The 25232-nt window shown below is 36.1% G+C and overlaps 1 protein-coding gene across 3 annotated transcripts; it reads right to left on the minus strand.

Annotated features, from left to right (window-relative positions):
* Positions 1–143: 143 nt before the first annotated feature.
* On the minus strand, positions 144–23909 carry LOC141454921 (UPAR/Ly6 domain-containing protein crok-like). Of its 3 annotated transcripts, none has more exons than XM_074129628.1 (4): positions 23794–23909; positions 23170–23515; positions 11721–11921; positions 144–10420 (listed from the first exon to the last, which is right to left on the minus strand). In XM_074129628.1, exons 2-4 carry the CDS (start codon positions 23231–23233, stop codon positions 10203–10205), a joined length of 483 nt encoding a protein of 160 aa, XP_073985729.1. In that variant the 5' UTR covers positions 23234–23515; positions 23794–23909; the 3' UTR covers positions 144–10202. The 3 variants fall into 3 exon arrangements, with proteins under 3 accessions (XP_073985729.1, XP_073985730.1, XP_073985728.1); XM_074129629.1 differs by having other exon boundaries at positions 23170–23509; positions 23794–23900; XM_074129627.1 differs by having other exon boundaries at positions 23170–23861.
* Between the last annotated feature and the right edge of the window lie 1323 nt (positions 23910–25232).

Raw genomic sequence — 25232 nt, forward strand, 5'->3', positions numbered from 1 at the left:
TTCGGACTCGGGGAATCCTGATGTTAGAACATCCGTTGCAAACTCAAATTCTAAATTTTGCATGAGACTTCTTGCTTTTTCACAACACTTCCTTACCTGCATCGAATGTAGTGTGAAAAAGGAAAATAATGAAAGAAAAGAAATAATTTTAACAGATTATTAATTATTTCAAATCAACAAAATTACATTTTTTTTTTTTTAAATACCGATTTACAGACAGCGATGTTACAAACGTAAAAAGTGAATATCTCGTAAGTTTTCAAGTAACACTCTCCTCACTTTTCCGTCAAATAAATGCTCTTAATGGTTTGCAACTGTGTATAAGTAATTCGTCTAGTTACAACATGTGTACAAGTGATAAATAGTTAAAAAATTAATGTTTGAAAGGGATAACATTTTCCTAGAAGTTGAGGTACTATTAAAAAAAATATTTACGGATATAATTGTAGTTGTACTTTGAACTTGGCAGCCGATTAGATTATCGCCAAAATATCCACAAAAATGTGTGTTACCGGGTAACAAGCGCTGAAAAATAGCTGTATTTCCTGTTACTAAAACTAGTAATTTTTATTTGTTTTTTTTTTCCTCGAAGCTATTTCCTACAGCCTTGAGAAGAAGTTTACTCGACAACTTCCTTGAACTTTTACACACATTCTATCGGTTTTACACCTATGCTTGTTTTCAAGGCAATCATGCCTTCCATGCCCTACGATCCTGTACGACTTTTCCCAAGAACAGACATAAGAAGAGAAAGGAGTATGTAAAGAATGGTATGCTATCACTAAGGAGTGGAAAAGTGCTTACACCCAATTGTAGAAATCATTGTTTTCATCGGCTGAGACCTGGAAAGAAAAGTTGAAAGATAGATCGAAATTGTGGAGATTTCTTGAGAAAATGTTAGGAAGACAAGAATTAACTGGTAAGAGATGATGAGACGGTGAGAGCAAAGTTTTGAGTAAAGTGAAGAATGGTTGTGCAGTAATTGGATGGTAAGTTGTCTAGGATGAGAAAGAGAGAAGAACTGGAAGGCCTTGTATGGAAGGCACACTCTAGGTTATGTTTAGTTATATGGATATGAATAAAATAAAATAAGAAAAAATGAACCTAATAGTTCCATCTTAGTCTGGAGGTCACATTCCAGGTCAGCGAAAAAAAAAATGAAAAAAGTACTGCTCGCTTTATTCATTGTTGATTTTCTTGCATATGCAGTAAGCTCATGGTTAATGTAACTAATTCAGATTTTATGTATACTGTTCATCTGGGTACAGTATCCAAGTCTTACCGTCAGTTGTAGGCGTTGAAAGGTACCAGTCACTTTTATTATTGGGTTAGCTAAATTGCAATTATTTTGGGCTGAAGGCCAAAACTCGATTTAGGAGATAAAACTGAATTAACCTTTTAATGACTGCTTAGGAACTAATTCTAGGCTGTCTAAATTATATGAACTGTTTACAGTCGGAACTCTTTAAGAACACTTCGTTAACTGCCAGTATTACTAAAGTAATAATAACAAAATAGCAATGAATATCGCACTGAATTCCTCCGCGCAGATTCCGGATTCGAATCCAGCTGCTGGCTCATAGATTTTTTTGTTTCAAGAAGCTACTTGCATCTCATTTTCTGGTGGTGGAGAGTGTTTCTTGAAATGAGAGAACACTGACCAGAGGCCAATTTCCTCAGATGTTGACGCGCGTTAAATTTAAAGAAAAAATAACAAAGAAATTAACAAATAATTGCACATAAAAAAAAACTTTTTTAAATAACAGTTTAATAACCTACAAAATATTTATAATAGCATTTTAGTTTTATTTTTTTAACATCTTGTTCACATACTTGGAAGATAAATTGGCAGGTTTAGGCTTATCAGAAATTTTATCGTTGACTTTTTTTTAAATGTCCTTTTGTGTTTCAAAATTATAATTGAAAAATATTTAATTCCTACAATTTCATTTTAAGTCTATGTATTTTTAACTTTAATATTTATTTTTTCTCTTAATTTTAATAAAAATTAACAATTAGTGCAAATGAAAAATTTTATTAGAAGAATATTTAAACTAAAAATGTTTTCTACAAAATAACTTGAATTGTATTGCCAACTAACGAACATTTAATTCTTTTAAATGCGAACTAAAAATTTATATATATAATAATTTATATATATATATATATATATATATATATATATATATATATATATATATATTCTTTTCTTCATTAATTGAATATCACTGATTTTTCCACTATAACGCCATAATTTGTAAATCCTAAACAACTAAGTAGCGTGAATTTTTATAATTATTTTTACAGCCTACTCGTTTATTATTACTTTTTTATCGAAATATCCCAGAATGTTAACAAGCGACAACCACAGCTTGCAACACTAATTGTACATACGTGTTTGACTTACAACTGTATGTAACAAATTATGTTTAGTGGACATTTGTAGAAGCTGACAACAGTGAATATTAATTTTCTTTCATTGTTAAGAAAGCCAATAATATCATTGATTTTTCTAAAAGCAAGCTTTATTTCCTTCATTCTGACGGGTCCCCGATCAGCGACAGTTCAACATTTTTATTGTGGCTTCAAATCTCACAAATTGCACCAAAAAGAACTTCTAGTATGGTACCACTATTCTGAGTTTGAACCACCATATCCTGGATGTGACCCTCTATATATGTATAAGTACTTGATATTTTGTCATTATATTTTATGAGTATGAATGCTTATCACTCTTTTACAGATTCCTGCAAACCACCGAGATCACCCTCGTAAACAAACGCTTTTAATGTGTGCGCTACATAAATCTTCCATTTCAGACATACTCCATTCTCCAACCGCTGCCAACAGCAGCTTGAGGACAAAAAGCGGCAGAAAGACTTTTTCGGTGGAAACTATCAACAGTGAAACTTCGCTTTTCCTGAACAGTTTGCCAGACAAGTTAAATTCCACAGTGGCTGGACCGAAAGCCAAAGTCTGTTTAGAGCACCTTCTCCAGTCTTGTCGGTTTGATTTGCCATAAATCAGGTGGAGGCGCTATATGAAATCATGAGTTTCATTCTGAGCACTCCTCACTAACCCATTTTGTGACAACTGCCGAGACTCAATGTTAGTGTTTCTCCAGTCTGCAGTGGTTATCCAGATGTCATGATGGTATATTAGCGCGTAGCATGTAATAATGTTTGGCAAATGTTAGCGTAAAAAATAAGCGTTGTCCATCCAAATGGGAGAGACTCTACTTTGGCTACCAATTCTCGTCTGGTATTCCAAGCTGGCTCGCTCTAGCAGAATTTCTAGGATTGAAGCCTTTAGGGCGTAAGATGTTCGAGCCTGAAATTAATTATTCATGGTCTTATACTCTAATTGGAAGATAAAGCTCGCGAATAGCTCTGCATGAAACTAAACTGCCAATGCTTACCGATATCTCAAACCTATGTTTAGCCGCTTTTACCCAATCCCACCAATTTCCTTTGCTTTGCGGCTGATATTGTTTCAACCCCGAAAGAACGTTCTTAGTAGAAGATAATTTCTCCGGTCTAAGTGATAGAAACGTTCTTAAGTGGAAGTCAATTTTCCTACACAAACCTGAAAAACAAATCTCAGAATGGAAGAATGTTCTGAACCAAGTCATCAAATGAAGGAACACACATGTTATCAACAACTTTACCCAGAGTAAAGCGCTTCCAAACAGCTCGTTCAACAATTCAATTTAAGGTTATTTTTTGTCATTGCCTTTTACTTGAACAATAATATTTAAAAGACAAACTAATTTTGGTTAGTGATTTTAGAGATCACGAAAAATCTACATAAGAAATAACAAAAATTGCAGCGAGTACTTTATAGTTCAAGGAAACGGCGCGCGTACTAGCACAAGTCGCAACTTCACGTGCCTATAAATCTAATTTTTCATTAATTCCTATTATTTCCTTTTATTGTTATTTTTAGAATTATGCAGAAGCGTTATTTTAACAAGTCAGCTTTAATGCTAATGATTTCTTAATGCTAATTCCATTTATACTTATACATTTTTTGTTTTTCTTAGGTAAGGTACTTTTTCTTATCCAATTAGTAGTTTCACTGATTACTACGTCACTATAGTTTACTGTACAATCAATTGAGGTTGGATTTAGAAGTTGTGAAAGTTTAAAGTTGGCATTTACGAAGTGAGAGAATGATTGAAAGGAAGAGGGAAGCAAGAAGATAATTTTGTCAGAGTAAAGCTGGATTCCTGCAGAGGAAAGAAACGAATGAAAGCTGAATTCCTGCAAGATATAGTTCATGTGGTTACCCTGTACATACCGAGTTCAGACTCTTCCAATAGATTTAAAAACAGAGAGAGAGAGAGAGAGAGACTCCTGAATGAAGGATGAAAGCTTCACCAAATCGCTACCGAACTCCCAGATGTACAAGCCCTTCACAGCACTTTAAGGACTGCTTGTTCCTCTTTCTAATAAAATGTCCGGTTAGCAAAGGGGCCCCTCCAACGTCGAACTTATTTACTCTCAAAACTGACAGTAGTTTCCTAAAGTATGGCGCATCGGTTGCCGTGGCGTTCTTGATTGAATTGGAGCTGATTTTGGGTGGGGGCATTCTAGACCATTTTTTGGGTTAATTGCAACTACTTCTTGGAGAAATTCCAACTCCTTTAATTAGATCAGACTATTCATATCCTTGTGATTCATGTGTTTTCTTTAGTTAACACATTAGTTAAGCTTCTATGGTGATTGAATCCTCTCTCCTGGGGAACAACTCTAACCATTCCTGTGCAACTTTACTTCAACGTCTGCATCTCGAAATGGCGCAAAATGGTTTTGGTCCAATGTGGGTTTTGGCGAATCCTCTTCATCGGGCGCCTCATAGACATCAAATACTCATTCAGAAAATCTAGAGAAGGAAAGCCTCATGCAGGTAAACACATGAGCCTACTGGCCCAAGCAATAGTGGGTATTTTAGGGTTTCACTGAATGAGAATCGCTACCTTTGTAAGTATTATCAATACCAAGATTTCTTCATATGGGCGAGCCGTTCTGGGATGAGGGCCTCAAAGAATGCTCTTACCCTTCTCAATTAACTGATCCCAAAGTTTAGATTTAAATAATCACGGGAGCCTTGTAGTTTGCTGATTCGTCTGGAGATCGGTGAGGGTCCTACTTTATAGGTCTGCTACTGGTACCGAGTAAAACATTCCCAGGTGAGTGAAAACCATCTCAACCTGTTGGCTCATCAAATCTCTTAACGGAAGTAGAGATCACTAGTTTCTCTTACATAATGCGGTGCACAGTAAACTATATTGTGATTACAAACTTCTTTATTCCTAATTATTTTTTAAAACAGATGACACCTTCAGGTTTTCTTTCAGGAAACCTTTTTGTCTTAATTAATTTCTCAAAGAAAATTTCTATGAAGAAAGTTTAAATCGAAGTAAAAGTTTTATTAATACTTCACGCACACTGACACCTACATACTCTTATATATGAGATTGTTTTTGAATGTAAGTGTTTTGTCTTTTTGCAAGATATTTACAAGAAAATGTAATATTTAATAAATCATTTTGTTTTAAATAATCTCTATATATTCCACAGGATAAGACCACACACTTTGCTCTTATGAAGAACTAAATTAAAATTTCTCATGTTAAAGTAAAATATATACTGCCTTCACGGAGCATTTGCTTTTTTTAATTTATCTCATATTAAATATTTTTACGTGTATTTCGTTTTTCTGTTCTTATTTCTCAGCTAGTAACTAATAATATGGGAGGTAAGGTTGAGCGCTGAGTTCCATGCGAGCAAACAGAGCAACTGCTCGAGTAGAAAAGGAAACAACTAGGTTTACATGATCGAGAACACTCGAAAACCGTCTTAATCGTAACCTCACAAGTTTTTTGGTAGCGTACATGTCTAATATCAGTATAATATGCAACACAAAATATCTGACAAAAATTCCGATTGTAAAAAATGTAAGTACACCGAAAGTGCGACTCTACATTTTTTTGTGTTTCCTGTAATTTGTTCGGTAGTTCCCAAAAAAAAATCATTTGAACGTTGACAAAACTTGTAATAGGCCTGTCTATCAGTATGGCTTGAAACTTTTTTAATCATCTTTTTAGATCTAATTTTTGAGAAAGCAAACAAACTAATGATTTGACAACATTTCTCTTGTTTTAACATTGTTCAACTTTATGGACACACAATCTGTGATGGCTAGTTAGATTATAAGCACTTGATTTCTCACCATATCATCTGCATGTTTTACAATGCTAGCCAACAATGCTAACGTGGCTCACTTACAAAATGGATCATGATTTAAAGGCAAGAGTTGATTGTAAATAAGGTAGCCAGCCAGGTGTTCTGATTACCGACGGCTAGGCACTTGAAAGACGTGAATTTTTTTTTAGCGCGTAACCCAAAATCTGTTAGATTTCATAGCCCAGTCGTTACTTAGTTCCCTGTTTAGGAGAGTGCGTGTTGAAGCGATCACTGTCTAATTTCCCGTTCGAGCACAAGACACGCATATCGAAATTCCTGCGACCCTGATCTCGAAAAAGTGGGGTAAAAGTCAGTAAATACCACTGATTGGATTGGCTTTGCTTTGTGGGAGGCAACAGATTATTCTGTCCGTATCAGATTATCGGAGCTGCTTAACCATCCGTGCTGCACACGTCGTTCTCTTTAATGCTGAACTTTGCAACAAATACAACACCAATCCATTGGCTCAACACCCAATCTAGCAAGAATTCCCGATCCCTTATATTGTCACTTGACAATCTAACACCTGCTACTCATCATATATAACTAGCACGCTAATGAAGCTCGCCCAATACTTTTTCTCAATCTAGAAAAAGGTTTGCTCTAACAATCAGCTACCACACCTCGTACTTCAACTCTACCCAAGTGAGATTTCGTCATGTGTATTCTGCCTCCTTCTAGGAAATTATATTCTTCCCTCGATTAATTGAAAATATACAAAATATTTCTTGTTTTGTAGAGGTGGATCAGTGAGTTGAATGTCCAGAACACCCCTCGTTCTAAGTAATCACCTCATATCCGCCGTCACCCTTCCTCTACTCAAGCGTTGAAAATAAGCAAGCTAAAATAGAAAGTGAAAAGTATAGCAAAACCTATAAAAGACAGCTGAGTGGATATGATCTGGCCGCCTCAATAGAATGGATAGTCACAGAACTACCACGATAGCTTAGTTGCTAGAAGAGGAGGTACAAGAACTTAAGAGATCGACTAAGGAAGAAGTGGGAAGTAGGTCAAAAGATTTTTGGCAAGAGAGGAATGGATTGGATAAGAAGGGCAGACTTAGTTTGCTCAGGAGACAAGTAGCTCGAGATGTTGTAAGACGGTTGCCCACTTAAAAGCGAGAACAGTTTAGACGGAGAAGTTTCCTCTACTAAATACAAGTGTCGCACTGATATTGCCTTCTGCGGAAGTTTCCTTCGCGGAAAGTGGATTAATTCTCTTGGAATCTTGGCGTCTCTGAGGAAATCAGTCTCTATCACTGAAGCACCTCAGAGGTGGTTGATGTAGATAACTACCTAGCAAACTAGCCTCTACTTCTTTGTCACACATTTACACCAACATAATTAACACTAAATACACTAAACAATACAGGCACCTACAATCTTTGCGCAGACAATGGCAACTAGTGGAACCACTTCAGGACTGTTGGGCTGCGGTATCGCATCCATCGTTAGTAAGTCACACCCTCTTCAACCAACAATCCACTCCGGGAATTGGAAGACCATACCATGCACGTGCGCAAAAATTTGAATTCACGAAGCGAACATGTTTGTGACTTCTAATTTTTACAAGCAATGTAAGAGAATGATGTTTATCGCTTCACGGCACTCCTGATATACTTAGAACTGAAGACATTTAAACTAGGCGAATTTCGAGCAGACTGCAAGAAAAATAAAGTTAATATATTGAAAGGGTAACTTAAAAATTTGGACGGATTGATTTGTTTAAAGAATAAATAATCGAGGGAAATTTTGTGTCATTTTAAACACAGAGAAATTTCAGCAATGATAAGGCCTAGGACAGAATTCCTTTTAGGTCGTTTTCCCTGATATAACAGTGGTTGGCCATTGATTTTTTCTCTTGGAAGGGGCATATTGTAAGTAAATGGATTTAGTTAATCATGAAATGATTAAATGATTATAAATACCTCGAAATTTCGAAGTCGGTGTTTCTTTTCTTAGTAGCTTCAAAATATAATTTATTTTTTAAAAATAAACTGTTTTCTTCTTCTTTCACAGAATTTAGATTTCACAATTTTGTAAAAAAAAGAAAAGTATTTCACTTAACACTTCTTTTAGAGATATGTTATTTCACTATTATAATAGTTTTTTCACAAAATAAATGCCTGCTACGTCAGTATTTTGATTACTTTAAATGTTCTTTTAATTTATTGCCTTCATTCTCAGTTCTTTTGTGTTTTATAGATCAGCTATAATTAGATTAATATTAAATAAAAATAAACTTATTTTATATTCTTAATGATTTATATATATTTATATTTCATTATATTAAAGCGTTTTTGTCTTTAAAAACAACAACTCCCGAGGCTAATTTCACTACCATGGCTTCTAACCGGCTGTCGAAAAGTTTCATTTCATCGCTTAGATCGATAGTCTTCTTTCTGGGATTGTTTTAGAGGAAACGTTACATGAGAAAAAATAAAACTTCAATCAGTTCACATCCTTGGTCTACTTGAACAGAGTTTGGTTTAACTATGGAGGGTTAAACTTTGAATTTGCTGCGTACAAACTAAAGGTCTGAATTAATCAACAAAAGAATAAATTTCACGACATTGCGGGCCCTATCCTACCTTTTGGGGAGATTTAGGAGACTCTAATATTAGACCAACTACGCTCTCAACATCGTTTAGACGAGATTTGGAAGTTTGAATATTTACCGAATAATGAAGAAGGAAATCCTTTCTTTTTGGATTCAAAAGCCTTCTTTTGGCAGAAATGATGATGAGAGCAACATTGTCCCAGCAGAGGTATACGGAGTAGATCTGTGCAGTTTGCACTGCACCTCTTCCATCAATTAAAAAGAAAACAAAAAAGGTTGCTGAGATTTTATTTTTATTATTTTTTTCCAAAACAGCTTCAGGATTATTGAATTAAAAAAAAGAACCAATAATTCAGCTAGTTTCCATTTTATTTTGACGCTGAGTAGCTCAGATATTCTGGAGGAAATATTTAATGTTTTGACGAAATATTGCCTGCTGGTCTACTGTAACCTATCTGAATTATTACCTTTATAATCTCAACGTAAGCACGCTTAATCAATATTAACCTAGTAACCTCCATTTACAGATGGTCCCCTATCAAACTAACAGCCAGATATACAGAGGAGGGGAAACACAGATAATTAATCAACTTTCTGGCAACATTGCAACTCTTCTTTCATCAATCGATACAATAAAAAAAAAAAAAAATTGCTTGCTCCTCATTGATTTACAACTCAAGTTGAATGAAATACAAATGCCTTTTCGATAGCCTAAGTTAGATATCTTCCCTAACGTTGCTACATAACAAAACCTTTCTTCGAAAAAAAATTAATAGCTCAATGCATAAAAATTATAACTTTCTTTACTCCTCTTTCTTTTTTCAGTTATTTTTGAGCATTAAATAACAAAATAAAATAATATATATATTTTTAATTTATTATAAAAATACGACTATACGATAGGCAGGTTAGAAGCCAAACAAAATAACAGGTAAATATTACAATAATAGAAAAGAAAATGTAAAATGTGTTTACTTTCACTAACTATAGCCACCACTACTCATCTATATATATTTAGGAACATGGTCTAAATAAAACAAAACGAACCGTGATGTGATAGCAACATAACCTTCTCTTTCTAAAACTATATAACCAGCTCTTAGTATCTAAAAATGAGAATCACATGGCACTGTAAAAAAAAAGAACATTCTATTTACCAGCTAGTTACTTATGTACTTAATATAGTTTATGTGTACAAGCCAGTCTATACAACAACTATGATTTTTTTTTTTTTTTTAATTAAGGTTATGTTATAAGATGTAACGAGAAATAAAAATAAAAAATATAATAATAAATAAAGAATTAAATCTAAGATCGAACTTAGTTATTTTCTTATTACTTTGGTGTGTCTACGTCGAATTAATATTTGTATAGGCTGTGAGGAAGATAGTTGTGTTATAAGGGCGTATAGTTGAGGACGGCCTTGAGGAGCACAGTGAGCAGCGTGAGTCGGCCGAGTCGGACCGTGCTGGGCGCCGAGTTGCAGAAGTCGCCTCTGCAGGAGCAGTACTGGGCCAGCACGTTGAAGGTACCCGATCTGTAAAGACACTTGCCTCCGAGATATTCATCTTCCAGATAGCCGCAACCACGGACCACCCGTACTTTCCCATACACTGCAAAAATGAATAGTGAAAGAACAAGTGAGATAAGTTCAGGGTCTTGAAATCAGATGTTGCCCACATTCTCGGACACTCACAATATTTCTTCTTAGGACAAATTTCACAGATTTTGAGGCACGACTCTTCAAGGTATTTTTTTGCTTAAAAAAAGTTTATTGCCGGAGTAACACAAAATCGAAAATCTACATTATTGCGATTCTTGCTGAGCAAGCAAAAATTGCGAGCTTAAAGAAATTTGGAATAACAATGATTGTAAAGGATTAGGGTTTCTTTTTTTTTTTTTTTAATTTTTAGATAAGAATTAGAAATAGAATATGTTACAAGTGTTCAGTTCAGTTGGTATATTATGTGTTCATTTTGTTTGCTATTGTTATATAATCTGGTTTGTTTTAATTTCAAGATTGCTCGGATTAACTTAGTTTTGTGCCAGGAAATATGTTAATATTAATGGGGACCACATCAGTATTGTGTTCAAATTGGTACACTTGAATTGTTGAACATCTCGACAGACGGCCATAAGGCTATTGTCTACGATGTGAAAAGAAATAAAAAAAAGAAAAAATAAGTAAATAAAATAATAATAATGTACAAAAACAGAGTTTGTTTTTATTTTGTAATTTTTGCAGATGTATTTTGTGTTACAAATGTATTTTATTTATAATATACATCATTATTCATTCATTCACAAGGGTAAAGTATTTCAGACGAATGTCCTTATCGTTCCACTGGTGAGTGGTGATGACGGGATGTGTTGCGTGCCTAGATAACCACCTTATATGTTGTATAATTCAATTATTACGGTAAATTAAGCGACTCTGTCGAGGTAAATAATAGACCCAATTAACCAAGTGCTACGCCAAGCCTAGTGAGCAATCAGCTGTAAACCCCCTCATGACTTTCAGTCACTGTAATGAGTACATTAATTATAAATTTCAAATTTAGTTAAGACTGAAGTAAAATTGGAGTTTATAACAGTAATTGCAGTTTAGAACATTAAGTGACGGGTTATAATTATGACTGGGTCTACAACAAAAAGAGCACTTTCTCGAGATAAATAAACCTTTCCTGCAGAAGTTAAACCAAAATTTTACCAATCCCATTGTTGCAGACAAATTTCTCAATCAATAGAAGAAGGCAGTCATTCCTTTGCGGACCGATTATGTGAGCTGGAAGATGATGTGGGCAGACCGTGATTAGACAGAGTGAGGATTAAAAGGAAGCTGAGCTCAAGGAAACCTCTTCGATGCCCTAGAAGGAAAGAAATATATTTTGCTAATCTAAATTTATCTTTTACCTTTCTGCACATTTTTGCGGCAGATTGTCGGTCTGATGCCTGGCAGGTGTTCCCGTTGATCGATTAGACTGCAGTTCACTGTACCTAGTGAGTACGCCTCGAAAGGATCTCCACACCTGGGATCGTATGCAGAATTACAATGGTAGCAGGATATGTGATTCGGCGCAGATTCTTCAACACTAGATTCGGCTGTGGTGCCTCCTGAAACAGTAATTTCGCAGACATCACCAGAATTCCTCGTTTCGAATATCAGCAGCATGATTATATTCATCCCTACATAAACTGTAATGATCTTTTTTATCGTTCCATATGCATTCTCCAGGGATAACGTTGTAAATAGGAGATATATTTTAAATAAAGAATTTAATTGCAATTGTGAGAGCAATTTTTGGAGAAATCTGAAAAACTGAAAAAATATTTTATCGAAAGAGAAATTTAGATCAGTTGGCATCAAACAACGCTATCACTTCATAATTCAATTAATCTTTTAAATAGAAGAATTCTACTTATCTTATGAGGTAAAATGTTATTTTCCCCTTACAAAAAGAGCCGTGGATCGAAGTGTCCCAAAGAAATGAGGTCTGGGCTGTCTGTATTAGGCAGAATGAGGAAAAGAACAAACTCGTTAATTATTGGGGAGTCCGACGCAAAATGCATCATAACACTGCAGAAGAACTTATTCTCCTTTCATGAGAAGTAGTACTTTTCGCCAAAACAGCTTGGACCTATCTGATTGTGTTGTATGGAGTGTAAGAATCTAATGTGATACCATCGATATGTCGAAATTAGCGATTGCGACTAATTAGCGATTCTAGAGTAATTTTAACAGAAGTCATTATTAATAAGTTAGAGTTTTGCTGATCACACACTTCCAATTTATAAGTAACCGGAATTTTCCGGAGAAAAAACCAAATGGAAAATCCGCGCTTCTGAAGTGGCCAAGAGAAAGTAACAATAAATTGATTATTTCATTTCCAGACTAATCTTCTTCTTACATAACATAATCAATTTCCAACAAAAAAATCAGGATAAAGGTTAAAACTAATACAAATAATTATAATATTAACAGGATTCTAAAATTTTAGGGTAAATAAACTTGGAAGTTGTTTGGAACGGACAACCTGTCATAGCGAAGATTATATACATAATGGCGATCCCAAATTGTTTTCTGGAAAATGGCGCGTGATAGTTAGGTCACAAACCAATCAATTCACACTGAATAATTTTACCTAGAACTTTTATTCGGTGGGGGTTACATAATAATGTATAAATAAATAATCTTTACAAAGTAGTATCTTTATTTGACGTTAGAATAGACAAATCAATATTACTTATGAAAGTTGTTTACTTTCATAACAGTAATACTACAATTACGATATGTACAAGGCAATCAAACATGTTTACCAACCAAGCAGGAAAAGCTCGAAATAACACATGTGCTGCAGAAAATTTATTACAGGGAGAAAAAAATCTAGGTCGTCCTGCAAGTCTTCCACTTCCTCAAGCCTGTACTATTATTAACTTGCAGATTTTTAATTTTCAGATACCGCGTGATTGAAAAAATTTCTTAATAAAGGGGGGGGGTCTTGGCTCCAGCAAGTTCATATTTATGATAATTGCCATTTCAATGGAGAGACTCTCAGGAAGGAAGTAGAAGCCCTCGTTTGGAAAAAGAAAAGTAAGAGAAAAGGGAAAAATTTGTTTTGACCCTCTTATCTAGTTTTAAGGACAAACATATAGGAGAGCCTTCTTTTGGAAAATGTAAGGTAAAGTAGAACGGAACATTTGGTTTATATTTCTACTGGTCTCTCTTGTCCAGTATTAGGCCCAATGCTAAAATAATCATAAAGGGTAGCCATTATTGGGGAAACAGAAAGTAAGATGGCGAATTGTGTTCAAGTTCGTCCAGATTCTAATTGCTCTCTCTCTCATGTAGTTTGAGGGCGAAAGCTAAAATAAAAATAAGGGCAGCCTTTTTTGGTAAAGTCGAAAGTAAAATACGACCGAACATCGGAAAAAGACCGAATAGCTTGAAAAACAACAATTCAAAGGAACCCTAATCTTGGAAATTAATTCGGATACAACCCGGTGCAATTTTTATTTCTCAAACAATCAATCTTGATGAATTATCTTTTCATTAGAAATTCTTAGTTCCACGAAATTTTATTATGTAATAGAGGGGGGGGGGATAGAAATCATTTGCGTGTTCATACGTGTGTTAATTTCAATTTAGATTTATGGTTGGTTACTTGTTAGTCTAACTGGTAAACCTAAATGAGATGTTGTCCATGAGGAAGTACCTAGCTATATAAAGCTATGGCTATACATGGAGAGGGCGACATTAGCTGACTGCCAGGCACGATGAAGCACCGGTCCCAACCAATCGATATACTCTGCCCTAGTTCAGCGCTCTCGTTCTGCAGCCTTCCTAGAGTCTCCGAACAGCATCTTCTACTCCATCTACCCATAATAGTCTTTAAAGTTCACCTTTTTCGAGGACTACTAAGAATGAGGAAAATTCTGATTTTCAAAGAATCCCCAAAGAGTATTAAAACAAGAAAATGATACACTCACCAGAGTATTTCTTAAATTCAAAATTCTCTCATAGTATTTTATGACTCATTTAGCAAATCTAGACAAGGACGGTTCGAGAGTAACCCAAATTTAGGTATGACCATTTTTCCCAAGTAATTTGAGAAATTTATGAATTATAAGAAGCGGTCTGTAAATCATGGTAACAAAATTGCCAGCATTCTGTTTGTTCCTAAAATCGTACAGAGTTAAATATTCCGACTCAAGTTGTGTGGCTGATCAAGCCAGACTGTCTCGTACTTCAATTCAAACCGGCTATTTCAGATAGAAACTAAATTTTTCTAACTGCAACCCTTGCTCTCAGCAGTAGTAACGGAATATTGATAACTTAATAGATTCGCTTGGGGAATGTGGGTCAGAGCGGGCAGTCCGTCCATAAGTTGCAAATCTATACACCACTCATGTTACATCTATTTGTTTGCAAAGATGGCGCCTGTCGTGGCCCAGTTCGTCGGCTCTAGTGGGGTCTTGCTGGTTCTCTTACTTCTCGCGCAAAGCGCCACTTTTCCTACTGACGGCTAGCAAATGTCCCGGCGAGAAAAATTGCAAATGTTGCAGTTGTAGTTGGCGTATTTTCTATCAATGCTGAAGTGAGCGTCTAAGTATAAGGTGCATGCATGTACAGCTGAGGAACGTGCAATTCGCAGTGCTGCAGTCTAATTCGGAAATCTCTTTTATCCGCAACATATACCGTGGGAAATTTGTTGGTCCACAATCGTATTCTACCAATTACAGATCTTACATTTTTCTTATTTTTCATCGAATTTGGGATTACATCCACCATCAGAAGTTGTAGATTTTAATTCCACTTCATCCTGAATTTCCCGAGAGAATGTGGAAGGTCACACAATCTGCTGTATGTAGAAATGTTGTAAGTAACAATCCAAAGCCCTTGCCGCAATTGTATTAGTGAACAATTGCACAATAAACACCACGACGTTAATGTGCGGATTTTTCTCTTTTTTTAAATTTACTCAATTAAGTCGTCGCGATTGTAGCACGCTACAAAATACGTATGTACATAAGGTACATAACTTCTTTCCACTCATTTAATCAATGAGTTAGTCAATCAAACTATTACGGGAAGCTTTTGCAGCTTGAAGGAAGGAATCGTAGGAACTTCAATCCTTGCATTGCGGTTGCATCCCCCCTGGATGTTCGCGAGAAACTCTCTATTAGAGAATCCTTCCTTGCAGAAAAGTCGATTCAGTAAGTAAGTACATCAGGCTGAATCTAATCGCTGTGTTCTGACCTCCGAACGAAACATCAAGAGTAGCTCTTTGCAAACAGGGGTTCCTCAAAATAGACCTCTTTGATGTATACTGGAAGATGAAATTAGAAGTATTAGCAATATGTAGTGTTGGCCATTAAGAGAAGGAAAGATATCTACCGCCGTCAAATGCAATTAAGATGTTCGTCATGCAGAAGTAAGGGAGAAAGAAAACTTTGAAGGGTAAAAGTAATATTAATGCATTCTTCTGGCGGTCACAGCCTTTACAATCTGGATAAGGTTAGCGTGGTATTTGGGGAACCACAATGAAATGGAGTGTGACACTCTACTTAATGTAGCCGATCTGTTCCGAGTTAAATATTTTGAGTTAATATAACTCAGCTGGCATGGACAGAATTAATGAGCAATTAGCAATCGGCTGTGTTAAATGTTAATACGATCTTGTGGACCTTTTGCACATCATAATATCTCTGACGCAGGAAAAGTCTTGCGATCATAATAAGCTCCCTTTAAAGTGTGAAAATTTTGGTTTTAGAAAATGTCTGTGTGAGTGTGAATACACCAACACAGACAAAATCTGAAGCGCACAGTAGCACGAGTTGTATAACTTAGACACCTCCTTGGCAACTCTGATTTTAGAAACGTGTTAAGATTCAGGATTGAACACTGGCAGTGCAAAAAAGCTAATTTTGATAAAAATGCACCTTTTCCTTTTTGATGGAAAATTATTATTTCTCTTTTTTCCCTTTTAGAGTCAAGATTCGAAATTGCTAGTGGTGGGGAGCGTTTAGCGCAGATAATAATTAAGGTTTTGGAGAATTGGCTATGCGCAATAGTATAAGCAGAACTCATGAGCAGAGGTAGAGTGAGCTGGCGTTATTGGGTCACTAATGTGATTTGTAGCTCAATGCACGTGTAGAGATTCGTCTATCTGGCGATTTGCTACCATCTTTTTTTACCTTTCTTGTTTCTTTCAAATGATTCTATTTAGGTCAAAAACATTTAGGAATAACCAGAGTTAAGATCTATGGAGGGTTATATCAGTTGCTTGCATAGTGATTAAAGAAAAGATCGATTAAAGAGGAGGTTGTCTATTTACTCACACCCAGCTGGCAGAGCCATAGTGAAGCCAATCAAAATATTAGGCTTAGTCAGGATACCTTTTCTCTTTTATAGAAGTTAATTATAATTAAATTTAGAACTATCGTTAAGCCGACCCTATTATTTGGCACCCGAGATAAGTTGTGTCTTCTTCGGAATCATGACACAAACCGCGTCATGAAGTGAGAGAGACCCAGTTCTGCCTCATACTACGAGTACTTCTTTTCTTTTTTTTGTTTTTTTTTTGGCATTGGCTTTCGCCATGCAGCCAGCATCGTCTAGGTACTTATCACTAAAATATCACTCACTCTCCATTCTTACTTATAAATACATTTGCTTCACTCATTCATCCCTCTACTATATACAACTATTTACAACAGCTAACGGATGGATCAGTAATCTGTGCTTCTGCCATCCTTATAGCTTAACCGAAATTAAAATCAAGTAATTTTTCTGTAATCATTTTCTTCCATTCATTCTATAACTTTTAAATACATTCATATTTCATTGTTAGCACTGCTAAGGCTTAAGCACATTTATGTTGTGGAGAGTATTATTTCTTCGTAGCGAAATGTGCATCTAAATACCTGTATAAGTCGTCAAACACTCGTTTCCTTGCTAACACATAGCGTGGATATCATTATTATATGTTTGAAATCCTCCTCCTCATTGCAATCTACGCAAAGAGGAGAGGACCTGCCTCATACTTCTTCCCAACGGTTACTCTTCTTAGAACCCCAACAAAATTGGTGGACCAGTGCAAAACAATTGCCTATGGATTCCTATAGGTTGGACAACAGTATCTAGGGTAAAAAGGAATAAGCAATCTGGAGAAGACTCACAGAATTAGACTCGCTGAACGCTAGTTTGGACCAAGCTGAACAAAGAAAGGAAGTGAAGTCCTGCTCGACTTAACAGACGTAAGGCCAGCAGTCAGTCAGCTATTTATCGCCGCTAATACAGTTGAGGTATCTGCCCGAAATAGACATGTCGTAACGTTCCCACTGTTCTCCACCCACCCACCATTTCTTGCGTTATGGAAGTATCCTTTTAAACCAACTCCATGTTGTCTCAAACCATTTCTTCTTTCTAGCTTTGTCCAGTATCAATGATTTCTTTTCTTCAAATATTTGCATCAAACAGAATGGGATGGGGGACAGAACCACCTATAGAGAGTTAGCAACCTCATGGGTAACTGGGTCATTCTGGAATGGAGAACATTCTACTTAGAGCACTGAAGTAGCCAGGAGAGAATCAAACAACATCATAAAGGCTTTTTGTTTTTATTTGTAGGAAGGAGTTTTATCAGAGTAGGAATAATCTGAAGAAGAAATTATTTGCACTTATTTAAGGGCGAACTCCAAACTGGAAAGGTGTATCTCCTTAGAGAGTAATCACGAGGAAGGAAAAGAAACTGTACATTAGATTGTAGTGGCAGTTTAAAGAAGAACTTGATGGTAGATCCCTGTAACCTGAAACCTCTGAAAATATCCCCATTGAAATCATCGTGGAAAGTTACTTCAGCCAGAAGAACGTAATCACAGAACAATATTTGAGTTTAATTTCTGATTTCCTTGGAAAAGCTCTGCGCATTTCTTTTATCAACTCCGGATATCCTGAATATAAACGAAGCGGTTATCACACCGGATTCTTACTTTAACAGTTTGGTAACAAGAGAGCGCTGAATGAAAGTTATTTAAATTAACAGAGCGACAATGAGCAGGCGAGCGGAAGCACGTTATTTTGCCCAAATACATTTGTCAGTCTACGTACTTTTTAAATTAGATAAAATTACTCGCAGCATATTACGATGTCAACATGACCCGCTGACAAATAAATAGGAACTGTGACGCCTACGTGCCAACTCTGTAACTTGCTTTGATTAATCACTCACTACTCCTCAACCAAGTCGAGTGACTACTACTCTGACTGCTCCTAAGAGCAATTATTGCAAAGACAGTAACTCCTACTTTCTGTTACATCCCCTAAAAGCAAGGATTCTAATAGTTATAATTTGCCTCTGAATTCACTCTTGAATTACAAGTTTCTGTGATTAAGCCATCGTAGTAGGGCTGAAATTAAAAATTATTCAGAAATGATAGATTTTATGGTGTTTTTTGAAAGTTCTTTAAGAAGAACAAGTTAGTAGAGGAGCTTGCTCTGACGGAATCCGTAGCGAACCTGAGCCACATCGAAGTGAACTAACTTTTAGCTAAAATTTTCAAATTTAAAGGAAATTTAGTTAGATAAATTGCTGGAGTAGAAAAAATATGTTTCACGTAAAGCTACATAACATTTAGCATGCACTCGAGTGAAGTAGAAGAGAAACTGGTGACGTCATTGTCCGAACAAGGGGCTATTGCAGCCCACCCTCGAGCTGTAACTTGAATTATCAAATACCAGTCCTATAGTTAATCTATCCAGCAGTACCAAAGTTTGCTGCCCCTACTTCTAGGCCAGAGGAAAACGCTGAGATCGGGTCCAATTTAAGAAACTGAGTCTAACCACGCGCTTTGAGTTCCGTTAACTTTAAATTGGTTGGTGTGAATAACTGGGATATCCAAAATTATGTTTTAGCAAATTAGGCATTATTTGTGTTTACTACACTAAATACAATTGGGTCTCCCAACTAAAAGCCATTTTATACAGAATAGGTCAATCAGAAATCGTATATGAGAATGATGGTTACAGCCTAAAAAAAGAATCCCTAAAATTCTACAAACTTAAGGCGAGTATTTGCAAGCCTTGGACTGTGAACGTTACTCAACGCTAACTCTTAGTGTGGCCATTCTTACAAAATCCTCAATTGTAAATAAAAATTAATTACAAATTCACATGTGATGATTTTTTAAAAAATTGGCCACTTTACTCGATTGTTTCGAAAACGCCTCTAACTAGTTTCTATGAATGTCACAACTCATGTTGTCCTACAACTTCAACTGGGAAAAATTCCCAAACAATATTCTATTAAAGACACTTCAGGGAGGAGACTACTTAAAGTGCATTTTGGGTGTTTTGTGTGTGACGTAAGCCTCGGTTCATCTATTGCTAGAGTTCCGTGAGTGAACAAAATCTCATTTCAGGAAACACGTCTTAAAGAATGGGTTTTTCTCAGCTTTTCCGGAAATGTCTCCCACTAAATGCACACACTTTACATAAATAACTTTCACACGAATGATTTTTTAGGGCATTCAGTGGAGGGATAAGAGATCTACTCACCCTACGTGCCTTTTCCACAAGATTCCCATTCTCTATAACTTTACTAAGGTTAGAAAATCTTTTAAAATTCCAAACATTTTTATAAAAAGTTGTGAGTTAGAGCCTTAAGAATCCTATTGAGAGAATTGAGTCATCAATCTATGACGTCTTCTATTTATTTATTTATTTTTTTGAGTAATATAAAAATGATTTTGTTTGATTTTAAAAAATGCACTCAAGGTAAAACAGATGACTGTGGATTACATTTGTGTCCAACATTTTGCATGTTTTCGACTCTAATAGTAGTACAAGGAATCGATATAAAGGAGGATAGGATGGTAGGTAGATGAGACCAGGGAAGGGAAAAGTGTGACGTCACTCCAGGGTGGCAGATAAGAGGCGGCCCACTTCACCTGCCACCCCCAACCCAGACTCCATCTCACAGTCCCTCGGCTTAAACTATCACTTTTTCTTAAATAAAATTCGTTGACTGATTATGACGTCCTCCCGGTAGAAATTAATTATGATACACTACTTCCGGCGACTGAACTACATGTGGCCAGAGTGTCGGCAAGGCAAGGTCTTTAGTTGATTGAATTGAACATTGATTGAATAATTGAAATATCATTATTCATCTCTTCGCTAATGGGAAATGGTTTTGAGTTTTCGAAACTGCGGCTTTTTTTTCTTCTGCTTCTTCAGCTTTCGATGCTTTTAACCTGTTTGGGTTTTCTGGGCCTGATTGGTTGGAACACACAGTGATCCTACTGCTGGCTTTATACTCTCAAAGCCATTCTAGAAATATATTCTAGATTATATATAATATTCTAGAAATAAACATTTTCACATTAAAATGCTTTTCGACAGTTATTCCGTTAATAAAGAAAACAGTTCGTACTTCGTACAGACAACTTTTCCCATGTAAATGCGTCTTTGGGTTATTCTTAGTGAAATTGGTTTACTCAGCACTCAAATTTGAAATTGTTTTCTTTCTTTAATGCGCAAATATTTGGACCATTTTCAAATATCTAAAATATTTGTTTTCCATTTGGAAGAAAATTTCTTTCATTTTCGGAAAATTTTTCCAATCCCAAATTATGATTTATAACTTAAAAAATACTTTTAATTTTTCTTGTTAAGTACATTATTCTTTTCCATCTGAAGCTTAATTTGATTTAGTTGATATTTGGAATAAATTTCAAGTTTTAGAATTGTTGTAATAGGAAGTCAAGTTCTAAAGTTACCATCAGTATGATGTATGTTCTCTTCATGGGTGTTATTAAGAAGCTTAAATGCGTCCATAGAATTCTGACTTGGAAGCAAAGTCCACAATAGGAAGTATGGATTTTTCATTTTTTCGGGAATTTTTCGAAAATCCCTCCTACGATTTTCCTGTGCAAAAATAAATAAACGATACATCTGGATTTGCTCTAGAGCAACGTTTAAGGAAAATTCCTTTCAGACATTCTGAAGAGGGATAAAAATGTGATTGGAGGTAGATTTCCTTATACTTGCTACATCTATAACAAATCGAGGATGTACGGGGAAGAAGTCAGAGAGGTTGCACTGTCCGGTTTCCACTTGCCTTGAACAGCTTTAGAGAATTTGGAGTTAGAACGTGAAGATGGAAATAAGAAAAGTCGTGAGAGTGTGCACCCGGATTCTTATCTTATACTATCCTTTCGTAAGAGGATTCGCTACTGAAGTACAGCTTTTGAATAGAGCTTAAAAGGAAATACATTTTTTGGGGCCACCAAAATTAACAATTGTCTGTCTTTAGTCAGATAACTGGGCAACGGAAAGTGGCCGTGCCAAATGAGGATGTCACAATGAACCATTTATCAAAGCCCGCCAATCGGAAATGTAGTTTTGCTAAATCTTGATTAATATTGTTTACTAGAAAATACTCTAAAATATTCCTTAAGTACGTATATAAAACTCATTATCTTTAAAAGGAACTTAACATATGTAGAGAGAGAGAGAGAGAGAGAGAGAGAGAGAGAGAGAGAGAGAGAGAGAGAGAGAGAGAATGTTTCCAGTAAACAAATCATTCGAGTGTTATTTGTTGAGGAAGGATGACGTCAGGCGTCAGGCTGCTTACCTCAGCAGGTTTCAGCTGTTTGGACCGTTTGGGATTGCCAACCATCGTGAGAAGTTGATTTATCAGTCTAGTGTAGAAAAGTTTACTTCAAAACTGTTTCCACCTCAAGTCTGAGTCACCAACTATATAAATATAAAGAACATGCGTGCCACGTCGTGCAAACTCAGCGGTATTACCCAGCACAACCTCATCTAACCTCATTTTTAGCCGAAATAATCTTTGTAGGCGAAATTCCGAACTTCAAGACTATTGGAATAGATTTTACAGACCAATGCAATTAACATTCTTTCTGGCTTTTCCAGAGTTCTGAGAGGTGGTTAATGATTTAAGTCCATTTCAGGATTTTAAAAACTACAAAACTTTGCATTGCTCAAGTTTCGTGTTGTTTGCTGTGACGAATTGTCGACTGAGTTAAGTCAGAAGAGTAAAATGAAGAAAGGTAGACCTCGAAAGAAAGACTCCTCTGCAAATAAAGGTTGAACTTGTAGGATCAACAGTAAAGAATATCAAGCATTCATTGGCTAGTCGGATCCATTCATAGTGTATTTGGCGGTGTCCAAGGCAGATGTGTCAGGAATGATGCTCTTTAGCTTTGCTTGACCTTGAACAAAGGATTTACCTATTCCCTCTCTTCATACAAACATTCTAGCAAATTTACGATTTGAGTTTCTTCGCTGGAAATGACGCAGTCGATTGCTAACAAGGAAACAGGTGAACAAAGGCCACGAATGAATACTCTAGGAACACCCGCGGCTTCTCTAAAAAAAGAGGTGGGCCAGGAACAGATAGCCGAGAGCATCAGAACTTAGAGTTCGATGATCGGCAAACCTCCCCAAAGCGGAACAGTCATCAGCTATTAACGGTGACAAGGCACGATTACTTCCTACATAGAATCAGAATCTGTCATTCATTTAATGAAACGCTTTGAGGATGCTATAAACTTGGCTCAAACTTTGTAAGAAATTCGGGAATAGTTAGCTTATGTTAGTTAGGTGCTAATTGATAAATTTATAAGAGCAACCTTATCCGCATTGAGATCGCGCAATATTATTAATAATCCTAAATTTGAAGCAAACTTTAGTGCGCAGTAACATCCAGTTTTGTGACGAATTCTCAAAAAATTCTCTTACTTCAATTTTAAGAGTTGAAGATTGAAACATAATAATAATTAAATTAAATTTTGAGACGAAAAAAGTAGGAGGAAGGCTAATAGTTCTTGTACTCACCAAGATAGATGAAGACTAGGAAAAGTGTGGCCGCCAGAGACCTCTTAGCTGATTTGAAAGACATAGCTCTCGGGGTCCGGAACTTCCTGGAATGCAGCAGACAGTCCGGGGGAACCCCAACCACGCTGTATTCTTTCTTTCTCGTCCTTATCCACAACTTCCTCCTCTTAAACTTCTTCCTCTTCCAAGTGTACGTCAGAGAGCTTCTAGACACCACACTTTTCTTGCTAATCGTAGACCGTGCGCCCGGACAGCAACACTGGCCTAGCAGTCAGGAGGTGGAGTCCGACTGTTGCCTTGACGAAACTAGGACTTATTCCCGGAGATCGAGGAGGCAGCTCTGCAACTACCGATGGGTAAGTTGAGCAATTGGAAAAAACATAGTTTTACAAGAAAACACTTGGTTTTCCTTAAAAAGGACAAAAGATTAAAAAAAAGAAAAGGAAAAACAATATTAGAACTACAAGTGTTTTAAACTAAGATAAACGTAGCTTAAGGAAGGAAAAAAAATCGTTTTTCTTTTGGAGCAGGTTCAAAGAACAATAAAGCGAGACAAAGTGGAATTGAGGGGTCGAATAGAGAAACGTCTTTTACAGAAAGAAGAAAGTAAGTGAAGTATACTACCATACGAATGGGACATGAGACACTGCCGGAGATACGCTGAGGTGCAAGGAGCGCAGTCTGCTGGGCTTCTAGCGTATTCCAGACATTCTGCAGGGCTCCGGAATGTCAGTGGTGGGGATTGTACCGACAACCACGCAGCTCAGTGTCCGTTCTAACTACTATTTCGCAATTTTTCACTGCCCCTACTCTTAAAATATTTAAACTTCGAATTTAAATAAGAATTTCGAAAGGTTTCGAATCCGCCTGGCCATCGAGTCAAAGATTCGAAATTGTGTTCATATGATTCGAAGTATATGTTAAACATGGTCCCCCGAATCCGAAAAAGAAGTTTTTAGGAAGTGGTCTGAATTGGAACTCCAAAATTTTATCTGAAAGAATAGTTTTAAAATTAAAAGCTTAAAACACATTAGTCACTATCAGCAGAGGTTTTTAATTTTTGTTCCTTATCGTTGATTCGTCTATTATTAGAATTTTACTTCAATATTCTCGTAAGAGTGTATTTAGGCAAAATTGACTGAAATCTCGCGTCAGTATCAGAATTTCCTTTTCAATGCACTGACAGCCACCGAATTATTCTTTCGTTACAGGCAACACTCAGTCAGTGAAGTTCCTAGAAAGAGAAAATCAAAGGTCCAACAGCAGGATTCGGGCCCGGGATCCCCGCGAATTGTATTTATTATTGTAAATAAATATTATTTATTTTAAGTATTTTTGAAAACAACATTTTGGGAAAATCCATTAAGTGCGACTTTGTGAGTAGGAATTGGGCTTGCTTTCCTTTAAATGACCATTTCAGTAAAATGAACGGTCCTACTGCTTCAGAGTTAATTGTGTAGCTAAAAATCGGTGTTTAAAGAAAACCTCACTCAGTTTAGTATTTTCAAACTTCGTTTTGCAGTTGCAGAACAGCAACTGTTGATTTGAACACTTAGCTTGCAGAATGTGTTTTAAGACAGATCTATGGGTGAAACGGGGCAGTTCGTCCAGTTCACTTCAATAAAATCTGCGCTTTTACAAATTGTAAAATGAGAGTAAGAGTAGAATATGTTTAGAAGTTCCGATTTTTAAGATGTCGCAGTTGGATAATTGAGAATTTCGGTAAGTAAGTCTTGTGAGAGTCCACATCAGACTGTTATTAAGTCAGAAGCCATCACTTTTAATTATTTTCTCCATGTTTTAAAAACAAATCCGATCATTTGGGAATTATTTAAATAACGGAGAAAATAAACGGTAAACTGGCCAAACCTGTGTTAGAACAGAGGTAGTTTCCAGATTGGCCGCTGAAAGGCGCCTCAAAGCTGCACCTTTACCATGAAGTGTTTAGATGGAATCTTGCCTCTTCTAATTACTGCTCTTATTTATTTCAAATTAAAAATTTATAATAATAAATATTTATTGCCTTGAAAAGCACTTCAAAGGCAAGTTCTCAAAGCTTCAAA

The sequence above is a fragment of the Rhodnius prolixus genome, unplaced genomic scaffold (genome assembly GCF_049639745.1).
Source record: "Rhodnius prolixus isolate KJV_2025 unplaced genomic scaffold, Rpr scaffold_15, whole genome shotgun sequence".
Lineage (NCBI taxonomy): Eukaryota > Metazoa > Arthropoda > Insecta > Hemiptera > Reduviidae > Rhodnius > Rhodnius prolixus.

Excerpts from the sequence above, each read along its gene's own strand:
- LOC141454921 (XM_074129628.1), bottom strand. The coding sequence starts at position 23,233 with ATGTCTTTCAAATCAGCTAAGAGGTCTCTGGCGGCCACACTTTTCCTA. Across the intron at positions 11,922-23,169 it reads CCTAGTCTTCATCTATCTTG|GAGGCACCACAGCCGAATCT; the intron begins GTGAGTACAAGA and ends TTACTGTTTCAG. Across the intron at positions 10,421-11,720 it reads CCGCAAAAATGTGCAGAAAG|TGTATGGGAAAGTACGGGTG; the intron begins GTAAAAGATAAA and ends TCATTTTTGCAG.